Consider the following 13,636-nt stretch of genomic DNA (forward strand, 5'->3'; position numbering starts at 1 on the left):
GTCGCATGCAGTGCAGCAGGAATCAGAGTTCACTGATCACATGACGAGAGTAAGTGACGAGATGACTGAGAAGACCATGGCAGAGGATTCGTTGCACAACAGAGCCTAAGTGTCTGACAAATGTCTTATCTTGTAGAATTCACGCTCAGCACCACTGCTCCCCTATTCACAGAGTATGCGTGATCACGAAACCGAAAGCGAAAGTAAAACGCGATTTCAATACCCTGCATTTTGAAAGCGGCTCCCTGATGCATGCAAATATCTTTCAATATGAAAGCTATCTTAGGCTGGGCCATGTAGTTGTAACCATCTCCCAGCTCTGTATCATGCTTGAAGAAAAAAGATTTGGTCTCTATTTGCACTTTGTATATTGTGAGAGGACTTTGATTATAGTTGCAGTTATTGTTTGCACTTAAGTGAAAACTGTGTTATTTATTTTTATTTATATTATTTTTATTTCTATGATCAATTAGTGGAAAGGAGTTCAGTTAGGAGGTTGTGATCATGTACAGAAAGGTGTCTGAAGAGACTCATATGAAATCATACAGGAGAGAAGCCAGTCAGTTTGTGGCAAAACCTTTTACAGTACTTGAGTATTGTTGTCTTCTACTGCATTTGATAATTCACACTCAGAAAGTAGAACTGAAATGACATTCATTACAAGATGATTAGTTAAAACATTTCAAATGCACCTGGAGAATATTTTTCTAGTCATGTGTTTTGTCACTGAGGATTTCTTAAAAAATACTGTGTAAAAATCTTGTCTCGTCTCATGAACTAACTATCTTGTCACACCCCTAGTATTAGTAGCTAAGTGCTAACTTAGTAGATGAGCAGTAACTTTATGTTATGAAATATTGTAATGTGATAACTGTTGGAGACAAAGTGTCAACAATGTGATCAAAAATACAGTAATTTTGTGAAATATTACTGCAGTTTAAAATATCTGTTTTCCATTTGAATATATTTTAAAAAGTAATTTATTCCTGTGATCAAAGCTGAATTTTCAGCATCATTACTCCAGTCTTCAGTGTCACATGATCCTTCAGAAATCAATCTAATATGATGATTTGCTGCTTAAGAAACATTTATGATTATTACCAATATTGAAAACAGTTGCTTAATATTTTTGTGCAAAACATGATGATTTTTAGTATTCTTTGAAATGTAAAAGAACACCATTTATATAACAATAGAAATCTTTTGTGACATTATAAATGTCTTTACTGACACTTTTGAACAATTTAATGGGTTTAAAATATAAATTTCTCAAAACAATTCTTACTGTTTAAAAACAGTAGTGTATCTATAGTATTCAAACAACACAAAGCATATATTACTTTTAAATATATAACTTTGAATCTTTCTTTAAACCATTTCAGGCCTTAGAGTCTGTTTTAACTTTTCAGACATGTCAAATCAACATTCAAAGGTTGTCTTGATGAATGATTCTGTCATTGAAAATCAGCTGACATCACTGAGTGAAGCGAGTATCAAGATCTGAATGTGAGCAGTGAGAGTGCTGTGATATATGTGCTGTACACAGTAAATAACTTCATACCGTGGTAGAGGCTGGAAATGGTCGTAGGGCATCACTTCCTTGAAGCCATCACTGCAGAGAAACACACACCATTAGCCCTTCAAGTCAGTATCCACACTATAATGAGTTCAAGCACAGGAAGTCTAATGCACAGCTACTCTCTGGTTTATAGAGATTCATTCTTCACTCGTTGTGTTTTGTCATGGAGGGTGATAAGACAGAACCAGCCTTTCAAGGCAGGGATCCATGTTGCACTCCTTGAGTTTGGGTGTAGGTTTGGTGTTCTCCGGGAAGCTGTGGCACAGGTGCTCCGCAACAGATTTGTTGTAACGAATGTCCATGCAATCAGCCGAATTGAGCTGATAACCTTTACAAAGACAAAGCAACATTAGCTATGTCAATGACAATTTCTCTTATGCTTACCAAGATTAAATTCATTTGTTAAAAATACAGTAAAAACAGTAATATTGCGAAATATTATTACAATTTAAAATAACTGTTTTCTATTCGATTATATATTAATATGTAATTTATTCCTGTGATCAAAGCATCATTACTCCAGTCTTCGGTGTCACATGATCCTTCAGAAATCATTCTAATATAATCGGTATTGTATATCATGTATTAAAATGCAAATTTGCATAATTCCATCGTTACTGTTCATATCACTGTGTATTAAGCGCTGAAGAAGCCTCCGGAGATGAAATTCAGATATGGTAATAGGTGTTTCTGTAAGAAGTAGACTATTCACAACAAACTGGGCCATCTGACCAATCAGAGCAGAGTAGACTCGAAGAAAGGCGGGGTTTAGAGAGACTGAATCTTTGAAATAACCTTTTTAGACATTTTGAGAAATGAGGTGGTGTGTATGGAGGACCAAATGACTCAAAATGAAATAATTAAATAAATAATGAATTCAATAAAACAACAATTAAATGTACCAGTTTATTCTGAAATAATTAAATAATAATTAAATAATTAATTTTATTATTAAAGGTGCAATATGTAAGATTTCTGTCCGCTAGAGGTCGCTAGAAGCCTATTCAAAACAAAGGCGTAGCTTGATGACGGCAAGTTTGAGCGCGGAATATTGGGACATGTGGTCTCCACATCACAGCTGGTGGAAAAGAATAGTGATTGGACTCGGGAACAAATCATGTTCATGGATGCGATTATTAACGTTACTGTAGTATGAAGCAGAGCAGGAGCGAGTGTTGTGGAGCTGAATGAGGAGCTGGAGCGATTGCGCAACACACGCCTCACGAGCAGCGGGACTTTTATTATGCTGTGAGACACTGTTACACACTGCAGTAAGATAGATCGATTTTACAATATCATATTAAATGCTGGATGGCTTGTGTTGATAAATGGCATGCAATTTTTTTTTTTTTTTCTCCGAGGCATGGTAAAGCATGGTACTTGCAAAAAAAAAAAAAAAAAAAAAAAAAAATCAAGAAAATTAGATTTAAACAATAAGACTAAACGTGTTGAGCTATATGACAATAATTAGCTTTCTGTCTATAAATATATCAAAACAGTTGTTCCCTTGTCTATTAAAACATGTAAATATTAAAGCGTCTTTGGTGTTTCCATGGTTTCTACAAAATAAAACCAGAAACCGAGGGAAACGCGGGTATGACGCGATTGACAGGCGACTCCTCACACGTCCCGGAGCCTTGGTTAAAATTGTAATTTTCTCACGATTTACAAAGAGTTGCAAACATTTGGGATATTGTAAGTACTCAAGTAACAAAATATATAACACTGGCCTAGTGGTTTTTGGATATTTTACTGCAAAAATATTACATATTGCACCTTTAAATAATTAAATATATCAATAAATTAATGTATCTATTTATTTTGTAAAATTCCATGAAAACAACATTTATTGTTTAATATATTTCACAATATCCTCTTTCACACACTATTATTGTTTAAATGTCTATTTTTTTCCTAATTAAATGTTCTTTTCCAAAAAGCTGTTTTTCATAATAATATGCTGCATTTATGCTGCAATAGTGTGTGAAAGAGGATATTGTGAAATATATTAAACAATAATTGTTGTGTTTTTATGGAATTTTACAAAATAAATAAATACATTTATTTATTGATTTATTTAATTATTGAAATAATAATGAACTAAATTAATTATTTAATAATTATTGAATTATTTCAGAATAAACTGGTACATTTAATTGTTGTTTTATTGAATTCATTATTTATTGAATTATTTTATTTTGAGTAATTTGGTCCTCCATACTCCATAGATGTGCAATGTATATTATGATAAGATAAAAGTGTTTTTGGCTTTGAATGTATGTAAACCTGTTGAAGGAGACCTCCAAAACAAAATAATACGGGCACTTTAATGCATGATGACAAATCAATTATCTGCCAATATTAGAGATTTTTAATGTATCGTTTTCAATATTGGTCAAAATTGGACATATTTCAACAGATATTGGATATTTAATTGTGCAGATAATTGCCCTATTTTTATATTTGGATTATACATCTGCCTTCATCTAATGCTCACTTAAAGTTTTAAAAACTTTAAACAAATAAATATCCATGTTCATATGGTACATTATAAGTTTGTGATGCCTAAATTTACTTGTTGCTTTTATAATTGTTGATTTTAGTTTTGAGTGTTTTGTTTTTCATTTATTTAGACAGAAAAGGGTAGAACTATAATTATTTTCAGATTATTCTCCTATCAGTATCAAACAGAACTGAAATTATCCCAAATTTATCCCAAAGCATCATAGAGTAGGTGTGCTGAACGAGTATTTTTGGTATATTCGAACCATTCAAATTGTTGTGAATTATTGAAAATGGCCACCTCTAATCAAGAGGAACAATCTATAGTACTCACCCCCTCCACAGGTGACGGAGCAAGGGAAAAAGTCAGTTTCCCTCCACTGGTAGCGAATGGGCTGGTAGAACATAAACTGCATCACTGTGTCTTTAGGGCCAGCATACTTCACCTGAGGAGAACCGAAATGCACTTATAATGTGCCTGATCATTTACTTTTAATAGTCACATTCATAATCACATCACAAAAGGAGATAAAAGCCATTCGTTTTAAAAAACCAAATGATTTTGACATGTATAATGAGCAGGAAATTTCCTCAAGGGGCCACAGTCCAACTCATGATTTCCATATGAAATGCAGCATGCATCATCTGCCACTGAATATCCTCTAGTCTTGATTTCCAGAGCTGTGATGATTAGTTAAATACTGTTTGCATGCTGCTGCAATTAACTAGAGTAATGAGTCATGTTCAGTTACTGTAAAGCCGTGGTGTCAAGACTAATCATGACTCTTCAGGTCGTGAGATGAGAAAGCCTAGCATGATTGCAATCATATTGTGCTGTGTTTACAGTTTCACATGGAGAGTAAACACTGATTCTCTCTGCTGCTTTAAAATCATCACGAAGCTTCAAACTGAAGTTGCATGAAACTTTCATTGCTATTCTTTCCAGCCATACGATATTCTACCAACGTCGCCACGGGAACCGCTTCACCGTTTGAATCACTCCGCTGTCAGCAATCTTACAGTGGACGAGCAAACCCACCATATTTTTATAGATACTACTGTTGTTTTGTAACGGAATGTAGTTTTAAGAGGTTTTTAGGCGAGAATATGGTTGTTTAGACCTCAGATATGCAATTTATATGCAAAAATATAGCGCCTACTTGAAAATTAGTTTAGACTCTTTCAGAAATGTGAGCTCCAGGCCGTCAGCGAGCGTTCAGAGCTCATGTACCCGCAGAGAACAGCTTCATCTCGGCCAGTCCTTCAGGAATTTGCCGCTGGCTCTTATGTAGAAAGTGTTTAAACATGAGGTATAATTCGTTTTGGGTATATCAAACAGGCAATCTTTGGTCTTATTAATCTAGTACTTGTTCCAGAGCTAACAGATTTGACTTAAGTGTTATATTAAGATTCATAACTTTATATTTACATTGAAATTAAATCCTGCACTTAAAGCGCTGCTTTTGTATGTTTGACTGAACTGTTTGCTTGTGTTTATTTCCCATTTTACTTCTTATACTGTTATAATGGCTATTGTTGTGCATTTAAATATTATTGTTCATGTTCAATAAATAATATTTTATATAAATAACATGCCTTATTTTTTTTGGTATTGAGAGAATCCATTAGTGATTTTGACTTCAGTGAAAGTTACATTAATATGCCATTAGATGGCGTCAAAGACTGTCTTTATGAGTGAGTCAGTCAGTCACAAAGACTTTTATATTGAAATGGACTGAAACAAGAAAACAAGGACGTTGTTTTTACAGACGCAACTGACAAATGCATTGACTAGCACTGTCATGGGAAATCCTCTTAAATGTTAAAAGGACAAAGACAAAGATATTGCTTTCCTCAGCGGATATTCAAACTGATTTTGTGATTATGAATATAAGATTGACCTGAAGAATATCAGATGCAGGTAATACTCTCATTCAGGCGATCTCTCTCTCATAATACTCTATATATTACAGTGAGTTTCAATGAAGCGACTCAACGTTCCTTCGTTACTAGTTCTAAAGTGATGTTTTAGAATTAGTAACGGACAGTGATGGGAATAACGGCGTTATAAATAATGCGCGTTACTAACGCCGTTACTTTTTTCAGTAACGAGTAATCAAACGAATTACGAATAATTTTCTCTGGTGTGTGTTGGGGTTAGTCATACACAAATATAATTTTAAAATGATAATAATGTATGATGCGCTGTGTGTGTGTCTGTCAGAGCATGCGAGCTGAGCGCGAGCTCAAACCAGACTACCCTTTTTGATGCTTGATTGAAAATATGTGAAATGAGTTTTTTTCTAGTCGACTAGTAGTTGTTCATTTAAGCTATTAGTTGACTAATCACATTTATATTAATTTAATTTCTTAAATACTGGAGAGAATAAACCATAATAAGGAGCGTTTACATAATATAGGCTATAGCACTCAAGCGCACGCATAAAGCTTGCCATAAAGAACCGGCAAAAGTAATGATTATGAGTGTGACAAAAACAGCAAGGAGACATTTTAATTGTTTATTAATAAAGTAATGTTTTCTGAATCTGTGTCGGCTGCAAAGATGAAGTTGACATTGCTGATTCTCATTGCTGATCATCTGCTCATATGGACGCGCCTAGAGATATAATGCACATTTCATTCGGATTAGGCTATATAATCAGAGTAGCCTCTTTCTTTTCGTGTTTAATTACTTAATTTTCGTTAAAGTAGATATTTCAAGCTTTCTATAGATATATTTCTCATGTCTGCGAGGCAAGCAGCCTCTGAGTTTCGGTTCATTTAGCCTGTAAGACGCGCTCCAGTTCACGCGCCAGCGATCGCGCCCGCGCCTCCATGTCATGATTTTATTGTCTGCTATATTTGCTTGTTATATATTAAATCCAAGCAATTGGTTGATGAAACATTGATTAAAATTAAGATACAATTTTTACAAAACGAAATTCACTTTAAAGAGAGGCTTTCTATAAAACAAAACTTAATGAAGTGTTTAAAATCATGTCTGACCCACTCCATGTCTCCCGATATATTTGCGCATCTTATGATGCATCTTACTCATGCTGTTCACTTTTCATAATCGAATAAATGGATTTAAAACATAACATAGGACTATTTAAACATAAATATGAAACTACGTTTTCTTTAATGGCTACCAACACAGTACAGAGAAATTTCATGTCGTGAGCAAGAGCGGATCATGAGTCAGGAGTCGCATCAAGAATAATTTATTCTTAGACTTAAATGTAATATTGGGGGCATTCAATTTATTTGGCATATTTTTATTTTTATTTTATTTTTTTTAAGTAACGCAATAGTTACTTTCCCTGGTAATTAGTTACTTTTATAATGATGTAACTCAGTTACTAACTCCGTTACTATTTGTGAGAAGTAACTAGTAACTATAACTAATTACTTTTTTAAAGTAACGTGCCCAACACTGGTAACGGAGGCTTGGGCTCAACTGTTAAACTGTCACAAAAGAGGGTTTTTAAAGACACTTTGTTGTTGTTCTTATTTATTTACACACTTGTGCCGTCGAACTGTTGTATAAACGCAATATCACACTCATAGCCGTGCGATATGGCTATATATCAGCACAACTTTGAATTTGAATATCAAGGTAAATAGTACTTAATTTTTCTTCTGGGAAACATGTAAGTGTCTTCTGTTGCTTCTGAAGGGCAGTACTAAATGGAAAACAACTTTAAACAAAATAAGAAAAATTTGGGGAAAAAAATGGGACATCTTCATCCTGTTCAAAAGTTTTGACCCCCCGGCTCTTAATGCATCGTTTTTCCTTCTGGAGCATCAGTGAATGTTTGAACCTTTTTTAATAGTTGAGTTTGAGTCCCTCAATTGTCCTCAGTGTGAAAAGATGGATCTGAGAATCATACAGTCACTGCTGGAAAGGGTTCAAATATGCAAAAAATGCTTGAAAACTGAAGAATCTGCAAAACCTGGAGGATTTTTCTGAAGAACAGAGCTCAGTTTAACTGCTCAGGACAAACAAGAGACTCATGAACAACATCACAAAACATAAAAACAGTCGTGGATCATCAGGTAACCACACACAGTATTAAGAACCAATTGTTCACTTTTGAACTGGGTCATTTTAATAAATTCAGCAATTTTTTTTGTCTTGTGGATTATATGTAAACACCTTTTATGTAAAATATCTCACTCAGGACAGTACTAAATAAAAAATAACATGCATTTTGTATGATCTCTCTTATTTTGTTAAAATTATTCACATTTTCACAGATTCTGCAAGAGTTTCCAATACTTTTTCTTGCAACTGTATATAAACATAATACACATGAAAATTGTTCTCAAATCTGTCCTGAAAGGCTGTATTGTAAATACAACAGCAATACAACAGACCTTCCACTTTTACTGAATGTTCTGTGTTGCATCTCCTTTTGTATGTTATGGAAAAAAGAAAAGAATGCACGTTGGAACAAGTAAATGAAGATAGAGGTTTTTGGTAAAACTTGACCTATAAAATCTTAAGGGGTACTTCAAGTAGATTTCTCATATAAATAAGGTTGGAAACTCCAACACAAGAGAAAATATCTATCCATCGAAAAGGCCATATCGCTGGCTAAGAGTTTCTGCTGCTTTTTAGTACCACTTGCAGATAGATTACTGTACGGTTTTCAATACCCACCTTAACTGTGAAGTCTGCAGACAGCGGCCCATAGCAGCGGAGGGTTTGTCTTTCTGCTCCTTTCTGGTACTCCACCGTGTTGTTACCCAGAGCGTGAGAACCTGAAGAGCTGAACATGACCTCTTCTCTCCGGCTGTTTGGTGCATGGGCTTCAATCACTGAAAAAGGACATTTCAGGATCTATGAGTGATTTAGGGGGATTACCACAGATAAAATAGTGCTACTACCTGACAGATATTGAGACACCACACCTGTCTCCATGACAGAACTAGAGTCTGTAAACAGCGCTTTACACGTTTTTTCTAAACATCAACACCATCTACATGTCAATCACTCATGTTGGGGTTAGCTGACACACTTTTGAAGGCTGGAGATTTAGATTGACGTGTGGTTGGAATCAATTACTGCTCTTTTAAAATCTAAAATTTCACATAATCTATGAACATCTTTTTTATTATTATTAACTAAGTTAAATAATGACCAATGACCTTAGTAGTGCAATTATGATAACAATTTGGGTCTTTTTTGGCAATTGACAGGCGATATGGTGGAATAATAAATTCATATTGTTCACAATATATATATATATATATATATATATATATATATATATATATATATATATATATATATATATATATATATATATAAATTTGTTTTTAATTTAGAAGGTTAATTTAGAAGGTTCCGTTTGTTAACAATTTGTTAACTACATTAGGTAACATGAACTAATGGTGAAATTCTATTTATTAATCTTAGTTAATGTTAATGCCAACATTTACTAATACATTATTCAAATCAAAAGTTGTCTCTGTTAATATTATTTAATGGACCTGAGATAACATGAACAGTTAACATAGATTAATAAATACAGGGGGAAAAATGGATTGCTCATTGTTAATTAAGTGCATTAACTAACATTAAACTAATTTTTAAAACTAGGATGGATGGATAAAATCCTCTTTCCAACTTCATTCTGGTTTGTAATGCCCCCTTTGATCCAAATAAATGGCCACCCTAATTTTTATTCCTTCTGAAATATGTCACTTTATGGAAGTAAAATGGTTTGGAAACTTAATTTCACATGAACTGTCTCAATTGACCCTTCACAAAGACCCACCCCCCTTAGTTACTGTTGCTTTGTCCAACAAGCCATGGCGCTAATTTTTTAAAGAAATTCGAGCAATAAAAACCGTTTTGTGGCTCTTTAGTGTGTCGTGACAGATCGCTGTAGCTCCTCAGCTCAAGAGGCTCGTAAACCGATCATCTCTTCCTACTAGTTATTTATAGCATCAAATAAACATGAATGAACATCAGAAGGAATGTTGTTTCAAACGCGGAAAGATGTCAATACACACCATTTTTCAAGTTCAAGTCCACCGAGGTTAATCTTCTAACTCCTGACTGCTTTGGCGGATTCGGCCTTACGATTGGTTAGATCGCTTGTCAATCAAACTCCCGGCGAAGGGTCAATTTTGAATAATGTGAAATAAAAACTTTGTTTTGATCTCTGACTCCCACATTAAATGTTTCATGTCATAAAAAATCAGATCGCTGTTCATTCTTAAAAATATTCAATGTGATATTGACAATTTCGTACATCAATAAATGTCTTTCCATTGTTTGCACATTGATACACTGCTTTGGGAATAATTGCAGATCTTTCATGTAAATAGAGCAACGGAACAACATGTGTTAGCGGTGAGGGAAAATCACTGGTCAAAGCGGCTAGAGAGTGCCTGGCAGCAGCTGAATATAATTATGCTTTCTTCTCGAAACGGCTTACAAAGAGATTCAATTCCCACACTGTCGATGTTCTGCTCTTGCGGACAGCTAAAAATGGGCAATTAATATTTATTTGCTCAATCAAATGGATTGAATGATGATTTTTCTGTTATGTTAGAAAGGCTGTGTTAAGTACTTTTAACAACTTGTAATAATATTTCACAAAATTACCGTTATTACTGCATTTTTGATTAAATAAATGCAGCCTTGGTGAGCAGAAGAGACTTCTTTCAACTTTTGACAGGTATTGTATACATCTTTTTCTTCTTTATATTTCTAGCCTTTAAAGGTATTATCAGTATTTTCACATTCATTATGTGAGCTTTGGGAAAGAGTAATCTTCAGGTCACTCAAACCCCATTTTTGAAACATCTGACAAGTCAAACACCCACTAAATGCTCTGTCGTTCTGGGTGGAGATCTAGTTTGCAACCAAAAAGGAGTAATGGGCAGGTTATAGGGTTTAGATATCAGTGTGTGTAGTTTGAAACGTGGTTTTCAACAGAACGGAAGTGTGTATTTGTGTGAGTGTGGGTCCATCGGATGTGGAACGGTACTTTGGGATTGGACTTCAGCATACCCCGCGTGTCCGTTATGGAAGTCTGCTAGATTACTGGCTCTGTCTCCATCGTACTGGGCTCTCAGCCACCACAAATTAGCCTGCATGAACACTTCATTCTTCTGCTCTATCCTAAAGTTCCCTCAAACCTCTTAGCATTTGCCAGTCCCACTCAGGTAATAGGAAATCTCTCTCTCTCTTTTTTTTTTTTTTTTTTTTTGCATCTTTCAGGCTAGATAGAAATATAAAATCCATATGCATTCCCACACTGTGCTACTACACAAGGCAACTGTGTCAAATACAGTTTGGCCGTGTCACTGTGGAGGCATTGTGAATTCAGACTATATTGCAGATGTTGGAAAAGCTCTTTGGAAGTACCTCTGATGACCTGTGACGACTTTCTGAGAGAGGCAACGATGTTACAAATGGATTAAAATGCCCAAATGTAAAAAAAAAAAAAGAAAAGAAAAAAAGGGAAAAATATTAACTTTCACAAATGACAGCGTGAGAGGTTTGATTTAGTGTAGGTATGCTGTGAAAGTTATCTCGGTAACACTTTATTTTAGGGTATTTTAACTAGTTGTTTATTAGCATGCATATTACTAATATTGACTATTTATTACTACTTATTAAGCACTTATTAATGCCTTATTCTGCATGACCTTATTCTACATTCCTAATCCTAACCAATACCTAAACTTAACAACTACCTTACTACCTATTAATAAACAGTAAATTAGGAGTTTATTGAGGGAAAAGTCATAGTTAATAGTTGATGTGTTCCCTATACTAAAGTGTTACTGTTATCCCATATAATTACAATAATTTATAATATAATATATATAATAATCCTATTTAAATATAATTTATTTAATAAAATATAGTAAATTCCTATATAAAGAACTGCTCAAATGTGATCAAATAAATCTCACGAAGCCTTTTAAATACACATTTGGGTGATATTTCACCCTGAAATAAAAAAAATAAACACATAAAAATTACATGAAAAAAATGATTGCATTAGCATAAAAATGAATTCCACTCCTTTATGTAACAATCTGGTCTGCAGCACGCATGAAACAAGGGACAAGGGACTGAACATAACAGGGAGCTTAAATACAAGAAACAAAAGAGGAGATAATCTATAACCAATGAAACCAAAACTAAACGGCGCAGAGATACAGGAACTAAGGGAAACAAAACAAAATATAAAGTCCATGAAATAAACAAAGGTATAAAAATTACAAATAAGTAATTTCTTTAGGATAAGTATAATTTCTCATATTTCAGTTGATTTTAAGATGAAATACGATTTGTCATTTGAGAGATTCCTAATGGTGTTAACTTTCAGATTTCAGAAATTCCCTCTGGAACAAAAACTGAAGAGTGTGGAAAAACTAGCAACTCCTTGTCATCTTGCTAACTTTCAAAACACTGTGAGACACTATAATTGCACTTTAAGGCCTCAGTCCTGTGGGAGAAAGCTGGATTAATTCATTAACTCCCTGAGGTCTGAAAACGCACCGGCACGTTTTGCATATATTTTTTCACATTGCAGCAAAACAGACTTAAAATACTCCGTCATTTTTTGTCATAGAGACATAAGTAATATATCAATTGAAACTATAGAATATCTTCTTTTATTTGTGTACACTCAGAGTAAAAACAAAATGTTGTGCTTTTTGCAAAATAAAGAAAACTAAAATGATGCATGATCTGTTCTTTCCCTCTGAACAAAGTTTAATCTGATAGTTCTCAGAAAATGAACTGTAACTTAGTGAATACTAATCACAAAAAAATTAGACTTATGTCTAAAGACACATTGAAATGTCAGGTTTTAAATCATGTAAGTCATATCGAAAATAAAAATTCTGTGTTTATGTAATCTGTATGAAAAGAGACACATGTCAGAAGTCTGTGATTCAGCTCATTATCCGCTAATGCGGCCACGCCCACGGAGCCAGCGCTATTCAGACGCAAATTATGAGTCAATACAGGCATACATCGTCTCAATCATGTATTTATTGTCTTGAAAAGTGTTTATCTGTATGTAAAAGCCATGGTTAGTGACCTCTGGAATACATGCCGTTAGTTCCTGATATGTCCTCTTCTTCTTTAGAATAATTTGTGGACTAAATGTGCAAAGAGAGCGCCCTCCAGCTGCAGGTATGAATTGAAAACACCATTCCTGAAATGTCCTCTTCTTCTTTAGAATAATTTGTGGACTAAAGGTGTACAGAGCGCACTCCGGCTGCAAGTATGAATTGAAAACACCAGCGCTCATAGTGATGACAATGAATATAGAATAAATATAACTCATCTGTATAGAAAATTGACATAAACATATGAGAATCCATCAATATTTCTCCAAATGTGCATGCTTTTAAACTAAAAACCTATATTCAGACTCTTTGCATCACAGAAATACATTATATTTTAAAGAATATAATAGAATACCATTATTTTAAATTGATGAGACATGATTACAGAGGTTTTTTTCACAGCCTACCTGACTGAAAGGCCTCATTATTATGCAGCACCATTAG

General features: G+C 34.1%; 1 protein-coding gene across 2 annotated transcripts in view; it reads right to left on the minus strand.

The window, feature by feature from the left end:
- adamtsl3 (ADAMTS-like 3) overlaps positions 1-13,636 on the minus strand; it is a 245,072-nt gene that overhangs the window by 71,882 nt on the left and 159,554 nt on the right. For both annotated transcript variants that reach the window (XM_048183676.1, XM_048183677.1), the window contains 4 exons: positions 8,748-8,905; positions 4,416-4,527; positions 1,769-1,907; positions 1,562-1,612 (listed from right to left, as the gene is read on the minus strand). In XM_048183676.1, the coding sequence (XP_048039633.1) occupies positions 1,562-1,612; positions 1,769-1,907; positions 4,416-4,527; positions 8,748-8,905 (460 nt within the window). The remainder of the gene's footprint in view (positions 1-1,561; positions 1,613-1,768; positions 1,908-4,415; positions 4,528-8,747; positions 8,906-13,636) is intronic.

Source organism: Megalobrama amblycephala, linkage group LG3 (genome assembly GCF_018812025.1).
Source record: "Megalobrama amblycephala isolate DHTTF-2021 linkage group LG3, ASM1881202v1, whole genome shotgun sequence".
Classification (NCBI taxonomy): domain Eukaryota; kingdom Metazoa; phylum Chordata; class Actinopteri; order Cypriniformes; family Xenocyprididae; genus Megalobrama; species Megalobrama amblycephala.